Raw genomic sequence first — 27,955 nt, 5'->3', positions numbered from 1 at the left:
TTTCATATAAATTATATTTTAGGTGGTATAAAAAGGTTTTAGACAGGGAAAAATACAGTAACAGTCTTTCAGCAGTTTCATACAAAATTTGGCAGTTTTACACTATCATAAAAAGGAGACATAAATACCAACATCCATAGTCCAACTTAGGTTCAAACTGTAGGAAAAAATTACGTGGCTCAGCAGGTTAAAATTCATATAGTGGTATCAACTACAAGGCTTGCAGGAAGGAGATGATACAGTACAACGCTTGGAAGGAAAACAATGACATTTAACAACCAAATCCTTTTGACACACACAGCAGTCAGTCTGGAGTGTATTCCAGCATGCACCGGGTTTAACAGCCTATGGTTAGTGTTGATCCACTATCATCTAATCACGTTCCCTTGGATACGTTTGTTCAAAGTAGTTGCTTCACTAATGTGTTTAAAAAGGCAAAGATGAGGACTCACAGGGAGAAAACTCCCCAGCAAACACAGATGTGTTGTGTTCTCTCACACATCATACCACTTTAGGGTTCCCCCTTGTCTAAATAGGTTTAACTGAAGAAAGGATTTGGAAGATGAAAGCAAGCAACCAATCCAGTCAATCAGATATATATATTTTTTTAAAGTCCTTCACAGTGAGTGCCCTCAAGACCAGAGGGAGTTTTAGTCTCTTACATGAACTCATGTGAACCCATTTACATTTGATATGTTCCACAGTCTGAACACAGTAAAAAAAGAAAAAAAATACAAAGTCTGATGTCCTGAGCCCCATCTGTGCAGTTGTCAGGGAACATATCCATGAGTGGGTTAGTGCAGTCAGTGGTTGTTAGTGTCCTGTGTCCAGGTCCCTCATGTATTCCTGTAGCGCCTGCAGCCTGGCATCAATCTCAGACAGCTCAGCACCTGTATCTATGGAGCTCTCTGGGGGTGGGAGGGATAAAAGATGTTGGCTACACTCTTTCCTTCCCCCCCAGCAAATAAAATAATTTTATTGCAGCAAAAATGTAAAAGCATTGCAGACTATTACCTTTGTCGTTCATCCTGTGTGATGGAGTACTGCATAATGGCTTCCTGGTTAAATGGCCGCCTCTAGACTGGAAACAGATAAACCGCACATTAAAGGATAAGGCTGGGGATATTTTATATTTTCTAAGTGTCCATGAATCCAATAAAAGCCCACAACCAACTAATTGATTTTTATGAACAAGTCATGATTGAAAAGCTGAAATTTATATATGTAATTAGCTGAAAACGTAATTGCTGAGCCTTTAAAAGAAATTGAACTATACATTTTCAACTTATTTTTCCCCCTCGTTTTTAGAATGAATTTTAGATGGTCGGTGTGTTAGAAAGTATTGATCATCAATGTAATACGTCATTGGTTTTGCCATTTTATTTGTAAATGTTAACCAGTAAGAAAATATAAAACAAACCCTAAGCTTATCCTTTACATATACAGTACAACTGAGAGAGCAGCAATAATCAGTGTACGAGAGTTACATAAATAACCGTTCCACTCACCACACTTGGTCCATTGTAAGTCTGTTTTCTACCTCTGTAAACACAGGAAAACTGACGTTAAACCAACAAACAGCAGAGACTGCATGAAACCAATTGGAGGTATTCACCCCTTGTCACCTGTACAGCGCTTTAGACATATCCTCCATATCCACCAAGGAGCTCTCAGAGGAGTTCCTGCTCCCTCTCCGCTCCATGGATAAACTCCTGCCCCTGCTGCCAGACCGGGCCATCTGAGGATAGGCCTCTCTAGAGCGGGACCGCCCCCTCTCAGGGACAATGGGTGAATTCAGCATGTCCCTCCGTACCTTCCTTTGTCTGACACAGAAAAGAAACGGGGTTAAATCTTTGGTTCCGAGCAGCAACAACATCAAATCACCGGGGGTCCTACCAAAGATGTCAGGAGGAAAAAATGATAGAAACTTACTTTTTGGTTTCAGTCTCTTTCAGCCTGCGCTGTCTGTCCTGGATGTAGGCGGTTGGGTCAAAGCGTGGTCCCCGTGACCCTGTAAGAAAGTAGGTGGGAATACTGAGATCTAAACAATGTGATTAGATTTAGAATATTAGTAAACATTAGGGCTGTGCTATAAAATCAATTACAGCAATATATCGTGATATTTATTTTCGTTGTATCTGTATCATCTCGAAAAATGTATATTTAAAAAAAAAAAAAAATCAAGTTTTAAACAGGTAATGAAGTACAACCTCTGCTCATGTAGATGACGCAGTACGGCTAGTTGCCTTGAGTTGCCGGGTTTTTAATTAAATTGTTTTGACTCGATTTGTCTGCCGAGTTGTCAATGTAATGCAATGTGATGTATTAAGACATCCCAAATCGTACACAGCAACTTGTATTTCCGCTCAGTTTTTACATTTTCAGTGAACTGTGTGGAATATCGCAATATAGAACGTATCGCGGTATATCAAATTGTGACCTGTGTATCATGATGCGTATCGTAACATGAAGTGCTCGCCAATACCCAGCCCTAGTTAACAGACCAAACTACTGCAACTAGGGTTGCTGGACGGGTCCCGGGATTTCGGGATTCCCGTGAAATGTGTCAGTCCGGGAGTACCGGAAATTGGCCGCGGGACCCGTCCTCCCGTTTTTTTTTTTTTTTTTTTTTTTTTTTTTGAGGGGGGATATTTTTTTTAATAAGCTAAAATGAATAAAACAAAGGCTACACAATATTTTGTGTGAAATGTATTTTTTAGACAGGCAGGCATACGAAATACCAGCGCCTCTACAATAGGCTACTGAAAGTGATGTGTCCGAGGAAGAGTCTGATGATACCCAAGAATATGCGTATCAGCCAGAGCCAAGCGAGCAGACGATGACCCAGAGCCTTACTGCACATCTGCAGCAGGCAGTCATTAGCCTCGTTAGAGATGTCGCCGTCTTGCTCAGACCTGCGCAATTATGACGCTCGGCTTGCTGAGCGCACAGCATTTTTGTTGTGCGCTCAGCAAGACGGGCTTCATAGTTGCGCAGGTCTGAGCAAGACGGCTCCAAGTCGAACGAGGCTCATGACTGCATGCAATGTCCCGAGCCAGACCAGAGGTATGGGAATGACCTCCACAAAATAATTTCAAAAGAGTTTGCGCTCTTCGAGGCAACCAAAGAGCGACCCAAACACCTGCAGCAGCTCTACTCTGCACTTTCCACCATACAGCCGACGTCCGTGGAAGAAAGAGCGTTCTCGGTGTCAGTTCATGACAAAGCTCAGAAACAGGCTGAGCAGTGTTTCTTGAAGTCACACTTCATGAAAGTAAAAGAAAGGAAAGCTGGAAAGTAATCTTGCTTAGCGTGTCAGTTTGAATAGGCTGTTAGTTCTGTCATGTCTTATTTCACACGTTAAGAGCAATCGGTAGTGCATTTTTTGTTATTTGCCTATCCTTTGGAAAATATTCAATTTAAACTGATTTCGTTCATAGAAATAAAAATAGATTGTTTGAAATACATTTGTTCGCCAAACACCGTTTTTTGGCCATGTTTTGATATTGAACCTCTGTGAAACATTTTTCGTATTTTCTTCATAAAAACACCGTTTTCAATAGGCCTATTTAACTTCTGGAAAATATTTTGCCTAATTTGAATGGCTTTTCTTCATGTTATTTAAGTAGAAATAAAACGTGATGTAATATAGCCTTGTCCTGCTGCATTTATTTATCTATTGGCATTGATTTAGTCCCATTAAATAGTATTAAAGGGCAATAATGGTTTCAACGGGAAATCCCGGGAAATCCCGTGAGGAGCTCTGAAATCCCGGGATTTGAAAAGGGGCCATTTCGGGAAATTTCAGCAACCCTAACTGCAACATCATGAGCAGTACCCGTAGGAGAGGGTGAAGGCCTGGGTATGCGGGCACGTGGTCCCGAGGAGTCGGCTCTTCTTCCTCTCTCCTCTGAGCGTTGCCCTCTGTCCTCCATCCGTTCTCTGGATCCTGAGCGGGCCCGCACTGTGCCGTACGCCCCCGGCCTCCTCTCGCGGGACAGAGAGCGATAGATCTCCCCGTCCAGTCGAGAGCGGACGTTGCCGGACAAAGGAGTGACTCTGCTGCATACATACAAAGAGGGTGGGTAGGTGAGAAGGTTAATAAGATTTGAAATGTTTTACTTGGCATTTAAAAAGTGAAGAAATTAAAGGGAAGAGAAAGAAAAGACATAGTACACTCTTAGATTGTCTAACCCTCTCCGTAGCAACGCCAGTTCATTGGTGAGACTCTTGACGCGAACACGGAGAGTGCACTCGGATGCTCTCAGCTCCTCAAACTAGACGGGACGGGACGGGGGGAGGAGATGTTAAAACCAACTGGGTAACAAAGGAAACAACATAAAATCAAGAGCAGTTTCAGATGTCCACCTGCTCCACTAGGAGTCGCTGTTCCTGGCATCTCTTGCTCGCCGAGCGTTGAGTTTTAGCCCTCTCCTTGATGAGCTGCTCCTCCAGTGTCCTCACCACATCCCTGGCCCTCCAGTCCCCCTGTCCGCTGGAACCGCTCCCACCCATCTGCAGTTCCTCCAGAAGCTTAGCCATGACCTGCTTCTCTTCTTTCATCAGAACCAGCCTTAGAAAACAGCAGGAGGAATTAAAAAGCAGTCCCACACAGCCTTAGCAACTGATCACCAAGTTGGTCGATTGAATGCAACCTACTCTGCTCGTAGCCTCTGGATTTCTAGTTCTGCAGATCTGTTTACTCCGTGAGTGGTGACGGCGCTGAGCTCAGCCCTCAAAGCCCTGACTTCCTTCTGCAGGGCGGCTGGATCAGGCTTACCCACGTAGGGCAGGGGTAAAGGGTAATGTATCCTGCAAATCAACAGCTATTTACACCGACCGAACCCAAAATTCGGAGAAACTAAACCTGCTTTCCCATTCCCATACTTCCATACCATTAAGTATTAAGTCATGTTTAATGAGTGACTAAGCTAACTTTTTCAGCAGAAGCCAACAAACCTGTCGAACTCCACGGTGTATATGAGGATTAGATATCTTTTGGCAGTGAGAGCAGATGACTGCTGATGGCCGCGGGGACGACTCACCACTCCTGCTTTTCGGTTACGTAGCAGCTCCAGGTCAGCATAGGTCAAGAGGTCGAGCGTAACAGAATCACTCATCTGCAGAAAAAGCTCAAGTTAACCGTGAGTGACATCAGAAATAGACTTTGTGGTGGCCTCCATGTGTAGCTAAAAATGTTTTTCCATCTAGAAAGGTGGAGTCAGCGAATGCTTGTTGTAAAAATCAGTTTTTGTATTAATTAAGAGAGATTAATATCTCCTCACGATCAGCTACCTGTCCGTACTGTGTGTGGGCTGAAAACAAAAATCCAAAGTTAATACACAGCCTAGGCTTTGTAAACCGACATGTTGTTAGCTACTGTGGGCTCCCTTTGTTCACATACCAGTTTACAGAGTCTAGGCTGTGTATAAACACCAGATTTTTTTCAGTGCACACACAGTACTGACAGGTAGCAGATTGTGAAGACATATTTTGACAAGCATTCTCCAGAATTTCTGACTCGGCCTTTAAATTGAACTTTATCATACAGAAAACCACAACAAATTTAATGTATTATTTATTTATTTTTAGATAATCCAAAAGCTAATGTGATATAAATGTGTAATCAGATACAACTGTTAGCAAAGTTTTGTTCTGCTTTCTTCACATGAATTTGACCATTTTTGTGCTACTTTGGTTTTCTTTGACAGACAGTACTGAAGTTGCTCTGCTTGTATGTAAACAACAGTTTATTATGCCTTGTTTCCACCGAGTAGAGCGGGTCGGGTCGGAGCGGTTCGGTCCGGGTATTTTGGCTTTTCATTTGCCAAAAGTTGGGTAGGGTACGGATATAAGCGCACCTAACCGCTCTAAGCCGCTCCTAATTTCGGTACTCCTCCGTTGGGGTATCCAGCCGCCTGAAAGGGTGCCGAAAAGGCGGAGCTACACATGCCGTCCGTTTATTGGTCGAAAGAATCATTTCCGCAGTGTGTAGTCACCTCGGCAACAGTAAAGAGAGTCTTGTGTTTTGGCGAAAATGTGAGCGTAGCACTGTTTATTGTGTGGTGTTTTTCCTCGTCATTAAATGAAATCAGTTGGCTACACTGTGTCCCACTGCTACGATATCATGTAGCTGCCGCAGCCAGCGCTGTTCGCTCACTGTCTCTATCATTTGCACCGAGCTGTCTCTGTGCGTTTACGCTCACAACAACACGGGGAGAATGAACCAGACGTGGCTGGTTTGACCAAGCAAAAATGAGAGACCGCTGGCTTGACCACAGTTGTTCCACATCCCGATAGTTTGACCCATATTCTGGCGGTGGCTAACGCAGTCCAGCCTCGGCGGTGGAAACACCACCGAGATTCTTAAAAGTGAGCTGTCCCGCTCTGAGCCGCTCCGACCCAAACCACTCTACTCGGTGGAAACGAGGCATTAGAGACCAATTTCTGAATGCAACCTATTACAATTTCCAATTGTTTCTCTTATTTTCCAATGGGCCTTTTTCTTTTGGCCCCTATCCCTGATGAAAGATGAGACAGAAATAAGACAGCACAGGAGAATTGTGCATTTTCCGCTCAAGTGGAAACATTGAACTTGAATGAGTAAGTGAGTCTCGCCTGAGCTTACAGAGCCTGGAGCAAATATGTGCCTGCTCACATCTTCCGATTGACTTTGTGTGCATTTGTGCCATCTCACACACACACACACACACACACACACACACACACACACACACACACACACACACACACACACACACACACACACACACACACACACACACACACACACACACACACACACACACACACACACACACACACACACACACACACACACACACACACACACACACACACACACACACACCTACCTTTCTTGCTGCTGATTCCAACATGCTACAGAAAATGGGGAACTGCTTGAAGTTGCCAGTTTTGCGGGTAAGGTCCTCAATGTCTTGATAAAAGAAAAGAAAAACAGCACTAGTGAGATGATTTCTTACTTGTGTGATGACATTTAATCTATGTGAAATATATTCTACTTACAGACTGGATCAAAGTCGCCCCTCCACTGATCGGCGCTGGCTACATCTGAGACTTCCACTATCAGAGAACCCTTGTCCACCTCTATCTTCACGGAGAACTCCACTCCTCGAAATACCATGTCCTCCGTCACCTCAGAGCCCTCCTCCATCGCTCTGGGTCTGTGACAGAGAAACAAATGACTCCTATAAATCCAGGAGTCAGGAACTGTCACTGCTAAGGTCTAAAGTCTGATGATCCTAACCCTGTTCTGACCCACAAAACCCATTGTTCTACATCTTGCAAAGACTGCAAATTAAAAAGCAGGAGAGCTTAATCTTTAACAGTAAGCACATGTTTCACTGTGTGGGTGTGTTTTTTTAAAATTCAGATCTCTAACCTGAGGGGGATCTCCCATCATTTAAAGGGGGAAATCTAATGGAGATAACAGTTATTTATAGAAAATTGTCAATGAATGATAAATGCCAAGCTATGAAGTATTTAAGATGTCCACTAGTGTCTTCAGTCAGGAGTGAATATCAAAGTCAAAGTCAGCTTTATTGTCGATGACAATGTGCTAGACATACAGGGGAATTGAAATTACATTTCTCTCCGACACAAGGTGCAATAAGAACAAAAGGATAAAATTAAATAAGATGAAATAAGTTATTTATACAATAAATAGATTGTAATTAGTGCAAAAGGTGAGGCAAAACCAAACGGTATAAAAAAAGTAAATAAATCGAAATGTGCAATATTAGGAACATTATTTACAATATGTGTGCAAATATGCAGTAAAATGTCCAATAACATGATCTGTTAGCTACTCTTTTTTTAAATTGTATTTCTCAGGGATTATCTTACTGCTACTTGCATAAGAATCACACATAACAGTTATTTTAAAAGCATCCAGAATCCATATGATTGTGGCTTGGCCCTGACTGCGTAGTATTGACACAACGTGTCTTCATCAAAATACACCGCTAGGGGCGGTAGCGAGCCGACCGAGTCCATTTCGAAAGGTGTCATCATTTTTTATTGGGAAAAAGTTCTGCTTGGTGGATCATATCGCGTGTCGAGGACTCGGCAAATGTCTTAAATCATGTTTTACGAGGTGAGTACATTATTGTGTCTCTTTCGTCGCGTTGTATTGCGGCTCGTTAGATTTCGCGCTTGACTTCACTTTCTCTCGTGCAAAGAGAGTGACACGAGATCTCAGTTAAACCTCGTCTATCTGTGTGCTGAAAACACTGTATACGGTGTGCTCTGTTTGTTCAGCAAGCTCACTACAATAACGTTAGGTTTGGGACTCGGCTCTGTGAAATGTCAGCTCCTTTTTAATAATAATTACCGTCACGCTAGCTCCAGCTTCTAGTCAGTAGATCAGCTAGCGCGAGGTTACATCCTCGCTCCGGTAACGTCAACTGACTAACGTTAGCTGAGGTTAGCTCACAAGTATTGTTAGTTACCGCTGGGTCACGTAACTTCATTTGTTAGAGTTAACCTACATATATGTGTGACAACGACGTTACTTTATTTTGTGTGTGAATGAACGTCAAACAATAATACGTTAACGTTACCTTTTGGGTGCAGCAATAGTCCTTAACGGGATAAGTTGTCAACACATATCTAGTCGTGGGTCAAACACCGCGGTGCGTAAGTCAGGTGCAGTAAATTACACAGCTATAACACAGTCCAAAACAGTTTGCGAGCCCCCGGCACCGTAGAGACAGGGGCGGCGGTACAACAACTGGGAACCGTTAAATTCTTCTTCTCCACTCTGCTCTGCCTCCGCTGCCTCTTCGTCTGCCGACTTTTGATGGAGGCTCGACGCTTCTGGCGCGCGTTGCTGCCATCCACAGGCGGTGAACGGACACTACACCCACCGTCCACGGCAATCCAACCTGAATCCAACATTCATTAGGAGATGCTGCTGACATTTTTACGGCGCTTACACAGGTATCAGATACTACTGAAAAAGTAGCAATACAACATGTAGGTAAATGCTCCATTATAAGTCATAGTTGTCATTTAAAAATCAGTTCTGGTATTGTTGCTGCCAAATAAATATGTTACAGAAATACAAAATATACTGAGTGTCACAACACATTTTGGAGAAAAATGTCTGTATGTTTATGGACAATTATTACACATTAATTTGACAGCAGCATTTTACTGTTATAGTTGTCGAAATGGGAGCTAACTTCAACTGATGTATACTGTTTATCTCCAATGGTGCATCTAGATTGTATTAACTGTTCGTCACCTGTACGTAAAGGGTTGAGTTGTTAAAAAATATATATATACACACAGTGGAGTCTTAAAGTAAAATATTTCCCTCAAGTATTTAGTGTTGTAGAAGTACGCATTGATGTAATTTACAGATCCCTCTAAGGTAGTAGTTTAGTGGTACTGTAGCTACTATTCACTGCTGCCTATGAAAACATCATGAAAGGCATCATAAATTCATCTACCATGTTGGGATATCTTATAACGTTAAAATCTAACTCACCTGGAACACTTATTTATTTGCGTGATCTGCATCAAACGAGAAATATTCAGAAGCTGCACTTAATATAAAACAGTACTGTTAGTACTTTTTAAGAATCCGATGAACAGGCAGAACTGAGCCTCTGTTGATTTTTTTATAAAGCTGTTAACAGTTAATTTTATGAAGTACATTTCAGATTTAATAGTAGGCCCATTTTCTTCCAATCAACACATCACTTCACATAAATTTGTCCGCACCACATCTTCAGAATAGTTTCTAAGCTTGTGTGTTTTTGAGTGTGTTTTAGTGGTTACTTGCAGTTTCAGTAGAAAACAAGCTCTTCCTGTTAATGTTTGATAAACCTGTTAACCTGGTCAAGGGCAGTTTCCATGGAGACGTTGTTGACCCATAAGACGTATAGACTTGAGTGACTTGAGTCTGAAGTCTGATGTCCTCGCTGCCTGTCTGTAAAGACGCAGAAAAACACAGGCAGCAGAGGAGTGTGAGCTAGAGAGAGTGTGTGTGTGTGTGTGTGTGTGTGTGTGTGTGTGTGTGTGAGAGAGAGAGAAATGACCCACTGAGGTGTTTTTTTTTGGTCATCTGATGCAGAACTCCGCATGGAAGAAGCACAAAAGTTGTGGGACTCCACCTCTCCTTCCTATGACTCCCAAGAAACCTCAGCAGTGGCTGCAAGTGGTCGGACATGCAGGTTAGTTTGTCTTGTCTCGCTCCTCGGTGGATATACTTCTGGTAAAAAATAAATAAAATAAAAAAATATCCACAATGCACAGTAAGTAATGCGAGTGCTTCTTTCCTGGCTTTTCTTCACAGGGTGCTTTCATGTTGGTGATTATGGTACACTGCTGAAGAGGTTTTGTGAGGGGGAGCAGCAATGCTACCTGAGACTGATGGAGGACTCTTTGAGGCCCTTTGTTCCAGCCTACCACGGTGTGGTGCAGCGAGACGAGCAGGATTACAACATGATGGATAACCTCCTGACCCATTTCAGCACACCTTCAATCATGGACTGCAAGATGGGCAGTCGGTAAGTTTAACAGGGTTTTCTTTAAGGCACATTTTTGAAGGAGTAGACAAACAGTATTCAAAAATACCTTTTATTTTTTGATGTGTCCCGAGGATTGATTGATTGATTTATTGATTGATTGTCTTTATTTCGAACATGCAATAAAAAATAGATGAATAAATAACAAACAAACAAAAGCAAAACAAAGAAATAGAATTAAAAAAAAACAAAAGAAAAACAGACATGCTCGAAAGGGGGTAGGAGGAAGTAAAAAACTTATCTAGTCCTACCCCTTAACAGATCAATTTTGCTTGGATAGATTATGTTATTAGCATGTCAGTATAATAAAAAGCTATAATAATGCATATATACATGAGTACCGAATCATTTTATGAATATATATATATATATACATACACATACATACATACACACACACATATACATATATATAATAAACAATCATATATATATATACTATAAACTATTTATATTACATTATAAATACCCATACATGTATATTGTAAGTTACTATACATATATAAATATTACAAATATAAATACAAATACCATGTATTCTACAAAACTACAGTCTACATATGTCCATGTTATAAAGGCTTTTCTAAATTTCTGTACTTTGTGAAGATGATGTCTTTATATTTGTTTTTGAACTGTCTTATGTTTTGGCTTTTCTGTACTTCCACACTTAACTTATTCCACAATTTTACTCCGTAGATGCTGATACAGAAGCTCTTTTTCGTTGTGCGTGTGTGGTGGACCTTGAAGTTCAGCTGTCCCCTTAACTTATAACGTCCTTCCCTTTCAGAAAACATTGCCTGTGTGTTTTTTGGTAGCATATCATTTCTGGCTTTGAAGATTAAAAATAAGGATGAAATTAAACAACATAATTTAGTAAATAGATGTGCAGAAAAAAGTTTTTCTTCAGTTCTGGCTTAAGGTTAAGAGGCTGAAATATGTCATAAAAACGGCCATACATTTTTAAAATTAGCGACACACCAACATTTACATAAAAATAACACAATAAAATGCACAGACAAATAAGAAATAAAGTAAAAGTTGCCTGTTACTAGTTGTAATGTCCAGTGGCCTGGAACTATTTCAATCTTCATACAAATATATTTAAACTAATTAAAATAAAAAATCCAGTTCTAATTGTATTCTCTTTGACTCAGCCACTGTTCCTGTTTAGGGGGTATAAACAATATTTAAATAAAACCTCTTAGTCTATACATGTAATGGTTGCTTAATTGAGTTGTTAATTATTTTTTAATCTAAATACTTCTACTAAATATTTTAAACTCAAATTATATTATTGGATCTTATGTTTGAAGCAATGCCTTCCTCTTATAATACGCCTGTTACACATTCAATATGCTCCAGTCACAATAACGACCCTGTCCTTCACAGTACGTACCTTGAAGAGGAGCTGCTCTTGGCCCGAGAGCGGCCTCAGCCTCGTAACGACATGTACAAGAAGATGGTGGCTGTGGACCCCGAGGCCCCAACGGTCCAGGAGCGTGCCCAGCAGGCAGTGCTGAAAACCAGGTACATGCAGTGGAGGGAGACGCTGAGCTCCACCACCACTCTGGGGTTCCGCATCGAAGGGTTCAAGGTGAGCACCAAAGTTCCTGTAAAAGACTACCGTGGCAGGTCATTGATTCATCTTGATATGTAGGAGATACGTGCTGCTGGGATGACAATCTTTGAAAAGGTCAAATTTGTACAAATCTTGCATTATAACCATATGCCGAAACCTGTGCTTTTTCCAAGCAGAAGGCAAATGAAGAATGTCACACAAACTTCAAAAGGACCAAAAGCAGGGAACAGGTGATGGAAGCCCTTGAAAACTTTGTTGAATCCAATACACACATTGTGGTGAGTCTGAACTTTCGAGGACTTTCATTTATTTTTTTACATCATTTACAATTTCAGTTCTCTCTTGTAAATAGTTTTTCTTTCCCTTCAGTGGGGCTACCTGAGGCAGCTGAAACAATTGCGGCAGGTTTTGGAGTCGTCGGACTTCTTCAGAGCACATGAGGTTAGATGTGGGACAGTTTTGTTGAACAGCGTTCTGGCTGATATTATAACTATTTTATAACCGCTGCATTTACCTGCAGGTGGTGGGCAGCTCCTTACTGTTTGTACACGACTGGACCGGCAGAACAGGAGTGTGGATGATCGACTTTGGAAAGACGGCGGCTTTGCCGTCGCACCTCACCTTGGACCACCGCACTCCCTGGGTAGAGGGCAACAGAGAGGATGGCTACCTGTGGGGTCTGGACAACCTCATCCATATACTGGCCGACATGCTGCCACCGACCTGATCGCACATGCGGAAATGTACTCTAAATCCTTTCCTCACCTCTCATGAGTGCAGAATGACTGCAGATGGACTCCTGAGATTGTTGTTTTTTTCAGAATTGAGCGAATGAACTGCATTGGGGGTGAACAAAAAAAAAGCAATAGGAGGGGTATAACAAATCACAATAACACTTTTTGCAACGTGTTATCAAGTAAATTCTTTCCAGAACAGATCTTGTTTTTCAATAAAGTAGGCCAACAGCTTTGGTCAAAAGGTCATGTGGTGGTTTATGGAATCTCTGACCCTGAGCTCACCCTGTAAGAGCCCAACACAACATCAGTCTCCAGCCTCAGCAGCATATCCTTTAAATGTCACACTGGGTCATTAGTTACATGGTGCTAAAACATGATATATTCATTTGTTTGCTTTTCTATTGTCCCCATTATTTGATAATGCTTTATTTAAAACGTATCATAGATCTCAGTAATGATATAACGCTAAGTTTCAATAAGTTTTCATGGTGTATTGGAGTTAAGATTACATTACACCATATATTTTGAGACTAATGGATGTCAACAATGTCAATTAAGTCCAACTACACGTGACATTAGCTTAATAATCGAGACCAATTTAGTAAGGGTACTACTTCAAATAAGACTAGACCTGTGAAAACAGAAAATTACTTGGCTCTATGGTTTACTTTCTACATTAAATTCTATATTATTTTCTGTATTGTTATTCAGTGTTTAAAGTGGCCACAAGGAACTTTCGGTTTGTGTTAATTCTAGCGGCCCCTTTGGACAAAAGTGATAGTGTTTTTACGATGCCAGCTGTTGTTTCTGGGTGAGCGTACCCGGACAAAGGCATTTTAAAAAACTATATACAAATTGAATTCTGTGCACTGATAGTCTTTTTTGCTGTTACATGTAATTTATGATCATCAAAGGGAAACATTTGACAGTTTCAAAAATATTTAAAAGTTCATCGTAGCTACTTTTAAAACATAATGTTTTAAATCCCCCACTTTGCTCCTGATTGAAATATAACTAAATTATTGGATGGTTTGGCATTAGATTTTAAAGAAACGTTCATGGTTCCCTGAAGATGCTCCTAATGACTGTTGTGATCCCAGATTTCTTCCTCTAGTGCCACCATGATATTGACTACTATGGGTATATGAAGTTATGTTTCATCTAGTACATTTTCTTTAAGATGGTTGAAACATTATACCTGCTAAACATTAAAATGTCAACATTGTCACAGCCTCAGAGATGCTAGCATGGTTGCAGACTCTTATTCTTTTTCGTCTTCCATTAAACTTCTACTGAATAGAATTTTTGATATGATAAGATGCCACAATTTCTGTCAGCTGGAGTTTTTTTTTAAATCATTTTATAATTTGAATGAACTCTCCTCATGTAATCCTCCCTGTAGCTGACACCTTAAAAGGAACTCTGTATGTCTCAGTACTGCTTGTATGTCATGGTGACTCCAGAAACCTTATGAAAATCTGTTTTATCCTCTGATACATGAAGGATGGTAACAAAGATGTTTCCACTATTTAAAAAATCAACATCAGTCAAATTGTATTTTTATTTCTTCTTTCTACCTCTTTTACATGACAACAATCAATTTGAAAAATTGCAGATTGACTGGAGATGAAAACTTGCCTTTGGGTTAAATTGCATTATAAAATGCACTAACCCTAAATAAACCTAGAAATAGGTTGATGTAACTCAATTACCTTTTAAGATTGGTAAGGATTACTTGAAAGGGAAAGGTATATCGTATAATTAATTATAAATGTTGTGTAAATGTCCGTTTTAAATCCTGGTTTATATCCTGATTTCTTTTTTTTGCACTCAAAAAATGAATGTTGTCTTTGCTTACATTTATTTTTTAACAGGTTCCTGAAGTTGTATTAGGTTAGTTAAAAGCAAACATGATATAAGTTGATACATTTATATTGCAATAACACAACGAATGTGAATTATGCCAACTAAAAAAATTACCTCCGGGTTAGGGTTAACACAACACATTTAAGGCTACATATTTTATATTTGTCATTTCAACATATTTTATGTGTTTTAAACAATTAACATTTCAAAATCGAATTTATTTTTTATTCACTAAAATTAGTATTATTGAAATTATTATAGTTTGTGAACCGGTTCCACACAAATTAATTTAGCACGTCAAACATACTGTGTCAAGCTGTCACAAAGGTAATCCAGCAGGAGACAGGGACAGTTATACTGTCTTCCATAAATTATCAGATCACATGGGATTTTCGATGTTCACATGTCATTGATTAAAACATGAACTTGGGTTATGGTGGCTACAATGCTAAGTAAATGGATCATGCATCTTAAAACAGACAGTGAAAACATATAACATAACCGGATTTTAACATGCTATCGCTCAAACGATAATTCCATTCAAACGTTAAATAGTCCCATAATGCTTTGGACACACTCTAAGAAGTATGCTAATCCTAATTCATTTAACTTGATTTTGTGTTTAAACAACACATACATGTTTTGTACATACGACAGACATTATTACATGGACTTTATTAGAAAAATATATTTTAATTTAACAAATGTATTAATTCTAATTGAAATGAAAATAAAAAAAACTATTAATTTAGTTAATTATTTATTTAAAGGAGCAGTAAGTGATATGGTCCTTTTAGCTAACTTCCTGTCAGTGACTGCAGTCAGCAGTCCCCTCCCTCGTCCCTACGTCACCACCACATGAACGTACAGCCGTCTTCTTCAGATAGTATCTTGATCGAGAGCAGCAAGTCACCGTTCACGGGCACAGAGACCCGCCTCATTATAGTGCTCTGTCTCCTGATTGGATATATAGATAGATAGATACTAAAAAAATTAACTGGCAATTACTACAAAGCTGAATGACTGGGAGACCTGTGTTATGAACTGTGCATACTGTTTAAGTGATTGCTGTATGAATATAGAGTGATTTAACACATATTCTAACAAAAAAATATCACTTATTTCCCCTTTAAGTTTTTCATTGGCTCTTGTTAAATCTTTTGTACAGTCATTCAGAAAGTAAAGCATTGATGAATATCTGAAGTCATTAAAATACCATGTTAGAGTGATGGATTTGTGCAGCATTGTAAACCTGAACAGATCAGAACACTGGACACACTCTAAAGGCCAACACCTGATACAGATGAAGGGCAGATGTGTCCTCTGTCTTCCAGCACCTGTCCACTCATGTCACTCAGCCATCAGACGGCAGGCGGAGGTAAACCCATGCCCTTACCTGCAGCCCCAGCTGAGATGAAAGGAATGAATAGACAGAGAAACTGAGAGACACACTTAACCAATCCTCCCACACAGTCTGCAGCAGAAATAACAAAATGCCCTCTTGAGAGTGGGCTGGAAGCTGCACACTAACAACCAGGGTCTGATCTACTGGCGGCAGGGCAAACCCCACAGGAGCAGTTCTGAGTTGAGTGCCTTGCTCAAGGGAATCAGTGGTGGAAAAGAAGAGAGGGAAATGCTCTGTTCTTATTATCCCTACCAGAATGTTCCCGCTGATTTGCTAAACATTGATCGTGTTTCTTCTGTAATGTTGATTCCACTGTTCCACATTACTTTCAGTAGGAGAGGGAAAATGGAGGTTGATGTTTCACTTCAATCAAGACTTGAAACGCTGCTGTAGATGTAACTCAGTGATAAAAGGGCCAAGTATGTAAAGCAAACCTTGTGTGACTTGCAGCTCTTTAAAGCTATAGTGCGTAACCTTTTCATCCAAATGAATGTCGGTTACATTCAAGCCATCGCCAATCGGGTTGACACAAAGTTAATCAAGCTCCACAAAACCCTCTCTGAATTTCACAGTATGACAGTGTTGACAAACAGGTGTCGCCTCCTGACAGTGACGCAGGAGCTCAGAATAATCCAAAGAAGAAAGAAAAAAATCAGTTGATTGTACTGTTTACTCTGAATTCCTCACTGGGACAACAGAAGTTACGCACTATAGCTTAATAAGTTAAATTAAGGTACAATGAATGCTTGAGAAAAAAAAAGGAATAGGGCTTTTTTTTTAATGAAGAGATGACTGCACCAGTCAGGGAGTGCTCAAAGACAGAGGGGGTGGCCAGGAGATGATGATGTCAGTGTGTAACAGATGAAACATCAAGCAGCCTCGCAAAACACTCAGGAGGCTTCCTCTCTCTGGTCATTGTTCAACAGATCCATGGAAGGAGCGGAGCAGCAGCGCTGGGGGAACAGACACTGCTGACATCGAGAACAGGTACAAAAAAAATGTTTTTAACTTGAAACTTTGACTTCTTGATCCATGTGTGGATAACACATCATAAACTGCTATTGACTAAAATGGTTTCATGGATTTTATTCTTGTTTTGATTATGAATGTCTTCATAATATACTGATTTAACCAAAATGTAGCATTTTTCCATTAATATTCCATGTCAGATTTCTGTTTTAAATGTTTTAAATAATTTGTATTAAAACGAGGAAATGCATATCATATGTAGTTATTGAAAAATAATACTTCTAATAATTGTCTTCTTTTTTTCTTTTTCTTTTTACTATATCTCTTCAGATATATAATTTTTCTACTTAAGGATTAAAGCAGCCCTCGGTAACCTCCAAGAGATGTCTTTCATATGCATTTTTAGAGCCAAATGTATTGCTGCGCATGTAAACCAAACGTACTTCATATAGCCAGTGCATGTTTGTTGTGTGGTGGAGGATGGTGCATGTAACACATGTGGTGAGTGTGTGACTGGCAAAGGCAGTGCATGTTTTTGTTGCCGTGCTCATGGCTCAGAGGAGGGCTGCCGGTGGCTGCTGCTGCCCCAGGGCGCCCATGAATGAAGACAATGCCCGTTTCTGCCTGCTGGCTGGACTCATCCTGCTCTATTTATTGTGCGGGGCAGCCATCTTCTCAGCCCTGGAACACCCATTTGAGCTTCGCGCCCGTCGCCACTGGAAACAGCAGCTGGACAACTTCACCCAGCGATACAGGGTCAACCTGGGCGCCCTGCACACTCTGCTGCGGCAGTACGAGGAGGCAAACGGAGCTGGGATCAGGGTGGACGCGCTGAGGCCCCGATGGGACTTTTCTGGAGCTTTCTACTTTGTTGGCACAGTGGTCTCTACTATTGGTCAGTCTCTTAAGCTCTTGTTGTTTTTCTTGGATACTAATTCAAAAGTTATTTGAGTCAAAGACTGTACCTTTTATCAACCTTGACCTTTTAACCTTTGATTTGTCTTCTCCAGGCTTTGGCATGGCCACACCAGCGACCATAGCTGGGAAAATATTCCTAATCTTCTACGGCCTCATTGGCTGTGCTGCCACCATCCTCTTCTTCAACCTCTTCTTGGAGAGGATCATCACGATGTTAGCATACATCATGCGCTGGTGTCATGAACGTCGGTTGAGGTTTGGTGGGGTTGGGGTGATGTCGAGCAGGGAGGAGTCCTCCGGTGAAGAGGACAGCCTGGAAGGATGGAAGCCCTCAGTGTATTACGTGATGCTGATCCTTGGTGTGGCATCGGTTGTGATTGCGTGCAGTGCCTCCACTCTGTACAGCTCCATGGAGAACTGGAGCTACGTGGACTCCCTCTACTTCTGCTTTGTGGCCTTCAGCACCATCGGCTTCGGGGACCTGGTGACCAGCCAGAGACAGCAGTATGAGTCTCAGGAAGCCTACGGGCTTGGGAACTGCCTTTTCATCTTGATGGGGGTGTGTTGCATATACTCACTTTTCAACGTCATTTCTATTGTCATCAAGCAAACTCTCACCTGGATCGTGGGTAAGCTGGTTTGCTCGGGGCGGCGGCATCTGCCCTGCTCCAGCTCTACACCAGGCTGCTGGAGGCTCTGCTGCCCCTGCCTCCAGAAAAGAGGTCGCAGCCAGAGGCGACTGCCCGCGCACCTCAGGCGAAAACGCCTAAAACGCAACACCGTGCAGCCCATCTCCTCCCACTGCCCTGCTGGAAGACACCGCTACACGGAAGGCTCAGTGGAGACAGTGTGCGACAGCGAGGCGGACGCCGGCGCAGGGGTGTACGTGGGCCGTCGTCTGTCCGAAGAGATGATCTCTGTCAATGAGTTCATGGTGTCCAACAAGGTGTCTCTGGCACTGCTGCAGAAGCAACTGAGCGAAACAGCTCACCAGGGACCACGGCAGAGCCACGTCCATCAAAATGGATTCTCCGGTGGTGTGGGGGCCTTGGCCTTTATGAATAATCGCCTGCAGGAAACCAGTGGGGACAGGTCGCACAACTAAGATCTTAATATTCTAGACATTGCATTGGGTTTTCCTTAAGTTGGACCTAATACAACCTATTTCCTTACTGATTGACTTGAGATTAGTATATTGTCATCTCAGTACGACAAGAAAACAATAATTTCCCTCCAATTCATTACTAAAACTGTCCAGCAACTCTCTGAGCAATTTCAGTAGAAGTCAATCCAGATAATAGGAGACCTCCAGCGTGAACCCAGGACATCACATAACTGATTACGTTTTTGTTCCGTGTAGAGAAAGAGAGCAATTTAAAGAATTCAGCATCACCGTGAAGAGGGGTCTGATGTCCTGAAGTGATTGGCTCATACAAAAGCAATCAGATGACAGAAGCAGTGAAGGAGCACTTAAGGGGGACGACTGATTTAAGAGTGCTGCACATGTCCCTTGAGCGCCTTGATAAATATGTTTGTATTTGAGGTGGTATAGGTCAGTATCAGTGAGCATACAGACATAGGCGCAATATCTATAGTCTCCTCTTAGATGAGCTGCATACATCAAACCTTTGAATCGTGATTTGTGTTTAAATAGAGCTCCCTTAAACCTTCTCAAAGCCTCTAGGGGAACTCAAGAGCCCACAGGAAGAGACATTTTAATTTGTTGATTGCTCCCAAGTCGCCCATCTTGTTTCATCAATGCACGTCATTGAAATTCATAGTAATCACGAAAGGGCGCAAAGACCCAGGGTTTTCAATAGAGCACATCTAATCAAACGGGGCCCACAGGGAACGTCCTTATGTCCAGAAGTACTGTGAATGTGGACGCAGGTTCCCATCAACAGTGCGCAGAGTAGGATTCAAGCTCTCCTTGGGTGGCTGGAGGACGTCCTTTACTATGCAAGAAAGCCCATTTTAATCCATTTTGTCTTAATCTGTATCGTCTTTTTTCATCAGTGTGAGGAGAAAAGCTCCCTCCTTAGAGATCTTACAAAAGACATAATCACAGATTTTTCTCTAGTGGTGGTCACGCTTGATGAATTGTCTTCACGGCTACTAATGTTAAAACAAATGAGAAAATGTGTTCTTGAACAAGTTATTGTGAGTAAAAAACACCTCAAGTCACCAGTCAAATATTCTTTATTTGGGTTTTAAACATTCATGACTATTAGCATGTCATGTTGATACATGTTACACACAAGATTACCTGCTGAAATAATATTATCCTGAACCTGGACCGCAGGGTTTGTCAGCTATGTAAGAGATGGATAAGGCAGCACAGTACAATGTCTGGAAAAAAACACATTTCACATGAACTGTAATAGAGAATGTTATTAGAAAAATGATCATATTCTGTCATAAAACAATGGTGATATGTACACATAGAACTTTTTCATGTGTAAGATAATTTCATTGATCAGTAAATATATATTTAAGGGTATTTGGCCTTTTTTTGTTGCGTTTTGTTGTTGAAATTCTTTAGTTCAGTTTTTGGTCACAATCAAACTGCAACATGCTGTATGGCTCTTTAAGAAATAATCTTTGAAATGATTTATACAAATAACAAATTCAAACATCACTCCAACTAAATAGAGGTCATTCTAAATGTTTAAAATAAACAATTGTAAAAGAAAACATGTTTTAAAGAAGTTTAGATAGCTTGTGAAATGCATTTTTTTCATTTGTATTTTTTGAGACTTAAAGCTGGGGTGGAGGATTTGGGGAGAAAATGGCAGTTGGGATAGGGATTTGAATCCAAATACCTCAACCGCTCCACTTGTTCTCTTTGGTCCCTCCCCTATGGTCCTTCCCTGACACGCTCTACACCAACAAAGTCGTGCCAAAGTGAATGGACAGTCCCAACAGCTAATGAGAACAGAGAATCTGAGCCTCGCTCTGATTGGTCAAAGTGTACAGCACATGTTAACTTTGACCAATCAGAAATCATATACCCCAGCTTTAATTACAATAATTAAATATTTTAAAACTGTTTATTTGCCTGTCACTCTCAACCACGAGGGAAAAATATACATTTGTGCATTCCCATCAGCTGGCCAGCTGTAAGCACTCCCTGTTAAACCAAATAGATATATGTTAGCTGCACGTTAGCTCTTGGCTAGAACAAAAGCAGTTTCACTCAATTAATTTTTCCTTCCTGGAGGGAAAATGTACGGACGTCAATAGCGACCATGCCCAAATATATATTTAGTTTGTCCATCATCTAGTGATCACAAGATAACGAAGCCCATTTCCACTCATTACGTAGGTGGCGTTATCTCCTGATCACAAGATGGATAACGCAATAACGGAGCATGGCCGTTCTACGACGCCATAGCAAGGCATACTTAAATTCCTTAAATAAATATTTTATTATATCTACTCTTACAACATCATCTTTAAAATATAACCCTACATATACTAAAAATCTTTATTTTATCCAGTGGAAATGTACAATTTCACAGTTTGTTATTGTCATTTTAAATGATTGTTTGTATCTTCTGTTCATTGAATATGAGGCAGAGGTTTGCTGGATACGTTTTTTCTGAGTATGTTTTACAAAATGTCCCTTCTTGTATAAATATAAAATGTATCAGGCTTTATTAGATCTCTTTTTGCATTGTATTTATTATGCCGAGGCTGCTTGCTGGCACAAAGTAAACAAACACCTCTCTCTGTTAATCAGCTCCCTATTTTTTCTTTTTGCCAAATTGCACATGGAGAAAAACAATTTTAATATTGAAATGAATCATAGTCCCTCCATGCATCTTCCTGGGATACACAATCCAGCTGGGTTTCTTAGGAGCCTCCCAGGCCCTGGAAACACAGGTAATGGATATTTTAATTATGAATATATTGTGCATAGTTGAAGAGATAACATGTCCTTTAATGGTTAGAATAAGACAAGTGTGTAGTTTGTACTCACATTTGGTAGTGTAGGACTATCTTTGTGCTGATAGTAAGCAGAAATTATGCAGTTTCTCCTGTAACACACAGAGGTAGCATATGGTGTCATTTCCCAACAGGGGGTACAGATGCACCCATACACATACACAAATAGACGCTTATTGTGTGTCTCTTACTTGCTCTGTATGCCTCCACCTGGTGGTAATCCAGGGATGACAGTTGATGCAAGGACTGTAAGGACAGACAGCAGGTCAGGTTCCTCCCCTCTGGCAAACAGCTCATCATAAATCTCTGTCAGATAATAAAGAAAAACAAAACAAGGCATAGAAACAAACTGGTAAGCAAATTATGAATTTTTTTTCTTTCAATGCTTTCAGCCATGAGTCACGACCCTATTGGTTATTGCCAAAGACGTAGCCTACATAGTCGACAGCTGGACATTGTAGATTTAGCAAACATTAGTGGGGGTTTACGTTTGTCAGGGACTATTTACAGATGCGGATTGATACACATATGTTGTTCTTGTGGGTATGTACGTACATTAGCAGGACAGTATGCTGTGTTTGGGACTGAATTTAAAAAAACGTCAGGTCCCATGTTCATGGTAATGAAGAAAAATGTCATCCAGGTCTATAGCGTAGCTGACGGATGTGTTTTAAGCATTTTAGTATCATATTTAATGACTGTGTTATCAAAGCACAATTATATGGAAGAGTATTATCGCCAGGGGGAAAAACAATCAGGAGGATTTTTTTCATTATGAACTTCTAGAATGAAGTCAAAATTTTGAGAATTAGTGGAAATACAAATATGTGACTAAAGATGAAATACACTGTCAAGAATAAAGATGAAATACAATGTCAGACATAAAGACGATATCGATGACCAGATTAAACTAAAGTTGGAAAGAAGTTGACAGATTTGAACTTCATCAATAGGCTAACTCATAAAGCGTTATTAAAGGTGAAGTAAACGGTTTATTTATGTTAATCGCTCTTTATTCATACAGTGATCACTTACATTATGTGCGCGTTTCATAAAGCCGATCTCTCAGTCAGATGCTCTGCATGTAATCGGCAAATAAACATATTGGAGGATCCCGAAATTTTTATCCAATCACAAGAGAGAACGCTACAAACCGACACCCGTCTCACTCATGGTCTCACTGCCGGTGCACGCCAGAGCAACAGATGGGTGAATGTTTATGCGCCTGCAATGGCGGAGCAGGTAAAAATACTTCCCAATGTCTGTTTTGATGGTTTTTATCATGTTTTATCACACTTATGGATCTGAGATTATGCTAGATAACTCGCTGCTTGAAGACCGCAGTGCATTAATGTGGTGACGTAGGGACGAGCGAGGGGACTGCTAACTGCAGTAACTGACAGGAAGTTAGCTAAAAGAACCATTCCGCTTACAGCACCTTTAAAACTCATCAAACGATGCATCTTTGCCACAACCTTATTTCAACTGAAATAAGACACCTGTAAACTAGACTAATAACTGCTTAGCACTCTGAAAGAGTGAAAGTATTGAATATTTATTTTGCTTCAGTGTTGTAATTATTAGACGGCGCTCTCGTCTCACAGCCCGCTGCACACAGAGATAAACGTTATTAGTTGAGCTGAGATGACATAGGGCCTAGGTTTCAGTAAAAATAAGGTTTTAGCTCATTGTCGGCCTTATGACGATAGCAATAGGCCTACAGGAAGATGGAATCTGTCAACATCTTTCCAGCTTTACCTATCGAGTTTATTCTCTACATTGCATTTAATCTTATTCACGGAATAATATTTCCACTTTTTTCTTGCCATTTCGACTTCTTCCTCTAATTTTTTTTCTCTCCCATAGCCCTAATTCTCTTCTGTAGGCTACAATATGGCTAGACCTGGACACTTTAATAAGATAAAGACTGCACACCTTGTATTTTAGTTACTGTGTAAGTATTAGATGATAAGGGGACAACAGTGGACACTTATTTATAAAATCTGGGAACTTTGCAGCAACCGTGTAATTAAAGGGTTATAAGGGGAGAACAGTGGACAATTATTAATATAACCGGCACACATTGTACTGTAGGCCTAATGAATGGGTAATAAGGGGACACCAGTTGACAGTAGGCCTAATTATAAAGGGAGCATGAGTTGTAGATAATGTGTAATTAAAGTAGTAACGAGGAACTTTGAGTTCTGCTGATTCTAGCGGCAGCTTTGGATAAAAACAGTAGTTATTTTTACGACAAGAGGGTCCAATTTGTTTAGGAAGCAAGTGAGTAGGCATACGTGCAAAAAGAGAGGCTGCAGATGCTTTGGAATGACGTAATGTATTTAAATTGGACTTTGTATAATTAATTATGGTAATATGACCTCATGCAGGTAAAACTTTGATTTAGTACCGTTCTGCAAACATAAGCGGTTCCGGTCTGTTTGCCGTAAATCGCTTCCGGGAAAGATCGGTCCAGTGCAAACGCATTAATAATGACTACATACAAATCCCAGGTAATTTATGCTCATCAGAGAAGAAATGTTTAATTAACATTTGAAAGTTCCTTGTAGGAGATTTAAACAGTATAAAGGGGACAGGCCCTAGAACATAGGCCTATGTTCTGTGTAATTAAAGGGTTATAAGGGGACAAAACTTGACACAAAAGCCTGTATGACTATACCCACACACACCTGCTACTTTGGACTCCAGCAGGTCCTCCAGCTCGGCCTCCTGGTGCAATGCCTCGGCTGACAGCTGGGGGGCTCCAGGAAAGCACAGCAGGATGATACTGATGTTGTCCAAGCTGCCCTGTGGACCAAAGTGACGTCAGCAGAGGTGAGTAATGATGGCCGACCTGACAAATGTCAACGTAACAAACGTCCTGGGTAAACAGTTTTTTGACGTAGATCATTTTCACCTCGGGGTTTGCTCAGCAGTGTCACACAGATGCAGTGGAGCGGGAGAATGAAAATGGAGTGTGTGTGTGTGAAAGAAGCTGTGACATTTTGAGGTCATTGTGCAAATTCTTAGCTGTTTCATAACAGAGTAATAATGTGGACACGATAGAGTGCAGCACTGCTCATGTTAATTCAGCTGAGTTTGTTTTTTTAGCATTGATTGACAATTTATCCTAACTAAGGAAGAAGATGTGCATCTATTAAATATATTGTTCACAGCATAACACATTGAAGCTTTTCTGCTAAAAAGATTACGTCAACTTGCCTGGCTAATTCCCTCAGCTATAATATGAGTGGAGCTGATGGCGGCAGTGGAATAATTATTCTCCCACTTTTCTAAGATGATTCCCTATGCAGAGGAAAGTTCAATGAGCAATTATATATTCTTGAGCATCAACTTTCGACGCCCTGATTCTCATAGAGTGAGGGTGAAGGAAATTAATCCTCACATGAACCCAGAATAATACCATATAACCTGTTCTGGCATCTCTGCAGTCTATTAGTCTATTTTAAGGTGGGCTACTGTCTAAAGCTTGAACAGCAGCCACAGTCTAAATGAGGCTGAACCAAAGCTCTATAGCACGAGTCAGCGCAGTCTAAATGTGTGTTATTGCAGCCAAACATGCTAATCTGTGGTCCACTTTAAGACCTTGGCCTCCATGAGGGGCACAAATGTGTTTTAAATGGCTACAAAAAATATGTTTTTAATATTTACACTGAATTACATAGCAAGTGAAGAATGTGGACCACCTGGTAACAGTTTTTTCGCAGGAGTTTTGTGAAGAGCAAAACAGAGATAAAGTAAGTAGAAGGTTTTAGGACTTCCATTTCTTTAGGTTGCTACAGACACAATAAATGAATATTGATGTTCCATATCTGGTAAATGATTAAGTCAACTGTACTTTATGCTAACAAGTCATTAGCATTCAGTATGTAGACAAGTAAAAGATTAATTTGTAAGAAAATTAAGAAAATGAGCGGATCCAGCACATAACCCTGTGGAACTCAAAAGGTAAGATAAAAAGATACTAGCCTATCATGTGTTCCTTACACGACTAGTCTAATCAAAGCTGTTGGACTGGAAAGGTTTGACCGCAGTGAATGAAAACCTCATACACCTGTAGAAGATCGATTATGAATGTTAAGGTGTGTGTTGTATTAATCAAAAAGGAAACTGTCCCTTAGTACAAAGCTGAGCTCTTTTCTCAAAAAGTGCAATGCCTGTGTCAGGTTTAAGGGATTATTGTGTTATAAAATCAAAGCCGCAGCCCATGTAAAAAAATAATGATGTAACGCAGGTTTACACTGAAATTGTGTTTTGGGTTTATAATCAGTTAAAAGCAAACATTTGATTTAATCTCCCTAACCTTTAGAAATACATTGGGTGCTGGATCACTTAGCATCATTTTAAAGGGGATGAACAGGAAGTCCACTGGTTGGTTGCATGCAGCTGGTTCTGACCTTGTAAAGACAGAGGTCAATGACTTGAGTGCACACGTCCCTCAGGTCAGTGCAGACACGCAGGCGGTTGTGGATGAAGGCGCACAGCTCCTCGTTGCTGATGGTGTCCCACACCCCGTCGCAGGCCAGCACCAGGAACTCATCGGCCGGCGAGCGCTCCACCACGAACACCTCCGGCTCTGGTGACACCATCTGCTCCTGGGGCGTCCGGTTCTCGACCCCCTTGTAGCTGAAGTCCCCCAGGGCACGTGACACCGCCAGGGAGCCGTTGATCCGCTGGAGGGTCACCGTGCCGCCCGCGCTCTCGATACGCTCCTTCTCTAGAGGGCTGTAGGGTTTGTGGTCCTCGGTGGAGAAGCAGACCTGGCCAGAACGACACAGCATGGCCCGGGAGTCCCCGCAGTTGGCGAAGTAGATGTAATACGGCGAGATGAGTGTGGATGTCACAGTGGTGCCCCCCCTCTCCCAGCCCTCCCGACGGGCCACCGAGAGCAGGTGCTTGTCCGTGTGCAGGAAGCCCTCGACGATCGCCCTTCTCACCTTCTCAGGGTCGTCCTCTGGTCCCATTCCACCTGTGTGCACAAACCGATGCAAGGTTAGAATATACGTGGGTTTTCTGAATCCCTTCAGTAGGCTAACACATTATTACATCAAATATTTGCAGAAAGCACTTAGAAAGGATCTATCAGGATATTGAGTTATGGGGAAAAGGAAACAAGTTTTTCACTGTAAGAAGAAAACAGTTTTTCTTATATTATCTTAAACATCTCTCAGTCTCATTACAGTTGATCAATACATTGTATTCCTTTTTAAAGATAACACCACTCCCACATCCTTGACCAAATCTTGTATACAAGTCATGCAGTCATTTATTTGCATCTCTTTCACCTGTGGCCAGCATGTGACCCAGAAGGTGCTGGGAGCAGTGCTGTGCCACCGTGCTGCCCGCGTGACCGTCAAACACGGCGAAGAAGCTCCAGTCTGCCAGCTCTCCACCCAGCTGTGGCACGCAGTTGTGGAAGTCCTCCATGTTGGCCCTCCAGCCCTGCATGCTCCCCAGGGCATAGGCCAGACCCCAGCGGCCGTAGCCCTCCTCTGCCAGCTTGTCCAGGACAGGTCGGTCCAGGTAAGGGCTGGGGATGGCCTCCTGCTCCTTCTGCCCCTCACCTGGGTGCTCTCCCTCTGCTGCTCCTCCTCCACGGCCCCCCCCTTTGAAGAAAGAGCTGACCCTCTTCTCTGTCTCTTTCACCAGCTGCCGCATGAATGTGGGCATCTCCACGCTGCCCTTCCTGGAGGTCCTCATGGTGCTCTGTGCACAGCTGATGTTATAGAGGGAATCTTGTTCTTTTTTTATCCCTGCTGCGCCAGTGTTTGTGGCAGAGACGGAGGCCTGATGATAAGGCCTGTGCAGTTTTCTGCGTAGCCCTGCGTGCTCCAGGGCTCAGAGCATGGCTGCCTGCCTGAGCTGATGGATGTTCCTCAGTGCTGGCTGCTCACCCTCCTCTGCCTGCTCATCACTGGAGAGCTCACTGTTCAGC

The 27,955-nt window shown here is 41.4% G+C and overlaps 4 protein-coding genes across 5 annotated transcripts; 2 read left to right on the top strand and 2 right to left on the bottom strand.

Annotated features, from left to right (window-relative positions):
• Nucleotides 1-6: 6 nt before the first annotated feature.
• On the bottom strand, nucleotides 7-8,796 carry ccdc61 (coiled-coil domain containing 61). Its single transcript, XM_080040752.1, has 13 exons — nucleotides 8,604-8,796; nucleotides 7,048-7,205; nucleotides 6,876-6,958; nucleotides 4,960-5,120; nucleotides 4,660-4,812; nucleotides 4,369-4,573; nucleotides 4,195-4,277; nucleotides 3,839-4,062; nucleotides 1,933-2,011; nucleotides 1,626-1,823; nucleotides 1,509-1,542; nucleotides 1,015-1,081; nucleotides 7-908 (listed from the first exon to the last, which is right to left on the bottom strand). Exons 2-13 carry the CDS (start codon nucleotides 7,193-7,195, stop codon nucleotides 814-816), a joined length of 1,530 nt encoding a protein of 509 aa, XP_079896878.1. The 5' UTR covers nucleotides 7,196-7,205; nucleotides 8,604-8,796; the 3' UTR covers nucleotides 7-813.
• Nucleotides 8,027-14,118, top strand: LOC307260500 (inositol-trisphosphate 3-kinase C-like). 2 transcript variants are annotated; one of them, XM_080040758.1, is made up of 7 exons: nucleotides 8,027-8,137; nucleotides 10,124-10,223; nucleotides 10,346-10,559; nucleotides 11,967-12,171; nucleotides 12,333-12,434; nucleotides 12,526-12,597; nucleotides 12,677-14,118. In XM_080040758.1, exons 1-7 carry the CDS (start codon nucleotides 8,126-8,128, stop codon nucleotides 12,881-12,883), a joined length of 912 nt encoding a protein of 303 aa, XP_079896884.1. In that variant the 5' UTR covers nucleotides 8,027-8,125; the 3' UTR covers nucleotides 12,884-14,118. The 2 variants fall into 2 exon arrangements, with proteins under 2 accessions (XP_079896884.1, XP_079896883.1); XM_080040757.1 differs by having other exon boundaries at nucleotides 12,330-12,434.
• A 3,561-nt stretch (nucleotides 14,119-17,679) lies between these two features.
• kcnk12l (potassium channel, subfamily K, member 12 like) lies at nucleotides 17,680-19,156 on the top strand (the record flags this gene model as incomplete). Its single annotated transcript, XM_080041467.1, has 2 exons — nucleotides 17,680-18,028; nucleotides 18,144-19,156. Exons 1-2 carry the CDS (start codon nucleotides 17,683-17,685, stop codon nucleotides 19,154-19,156), a joined length of 1,359 nt encoding a protein of 452 aa, XP_079897593.1. The 5' UTR covers nucleotides 17,680-17,682.
• A 2,676-nt stretch (nucleotides 19,157-21,832) lies between these two features.
• On the bottom strand, nucleotides 21,833-27,720 carry ppm1nb (protein phosphatase, Mg2+/Mn2+ dependent, 1Nb (putative); the record flags this gene model as incomplete). The annotated part of the gene is made up of 6 exons (XM_080040754.1): nucleotides 21,833-21,924; nucleotides 22,034-22,091; nucleotides 22,191-22,305; nucleotides 24,690-24,807; nucleotides 26,418-26,989; nucleotides 27,306-27,720. 6 exons carry the CDS (start codon nucleotides 27,718-27,720, stop codon nucleotides 21,907-21,909), a joined length of 1,296 nt encoding a protein of 431 aa, XP_079896880.1. The 3' UTR covers nucleotides 21,833-21,906.
• Nucleotides 27,721-27,955: the final 235 nt, after the last annotated feature.

The sequence above is a fragment of the Ammodytes marinus genome (genome assembly GCF_949987685.1).
Source record: "Ammodytes marinus genome assembly, chromosome: 14".
Classification (NCBI taxonomy): domain Eukaryota; kingdom Metazoa; phylum Chordata; class Actinopteri; order Uranoscopiformes; family Ammodytidae; genus Ammodytes; species Ammodytes marinus.
This window is presented reverse-complemented; position numbering and strand designations above follow the sequence as displayed.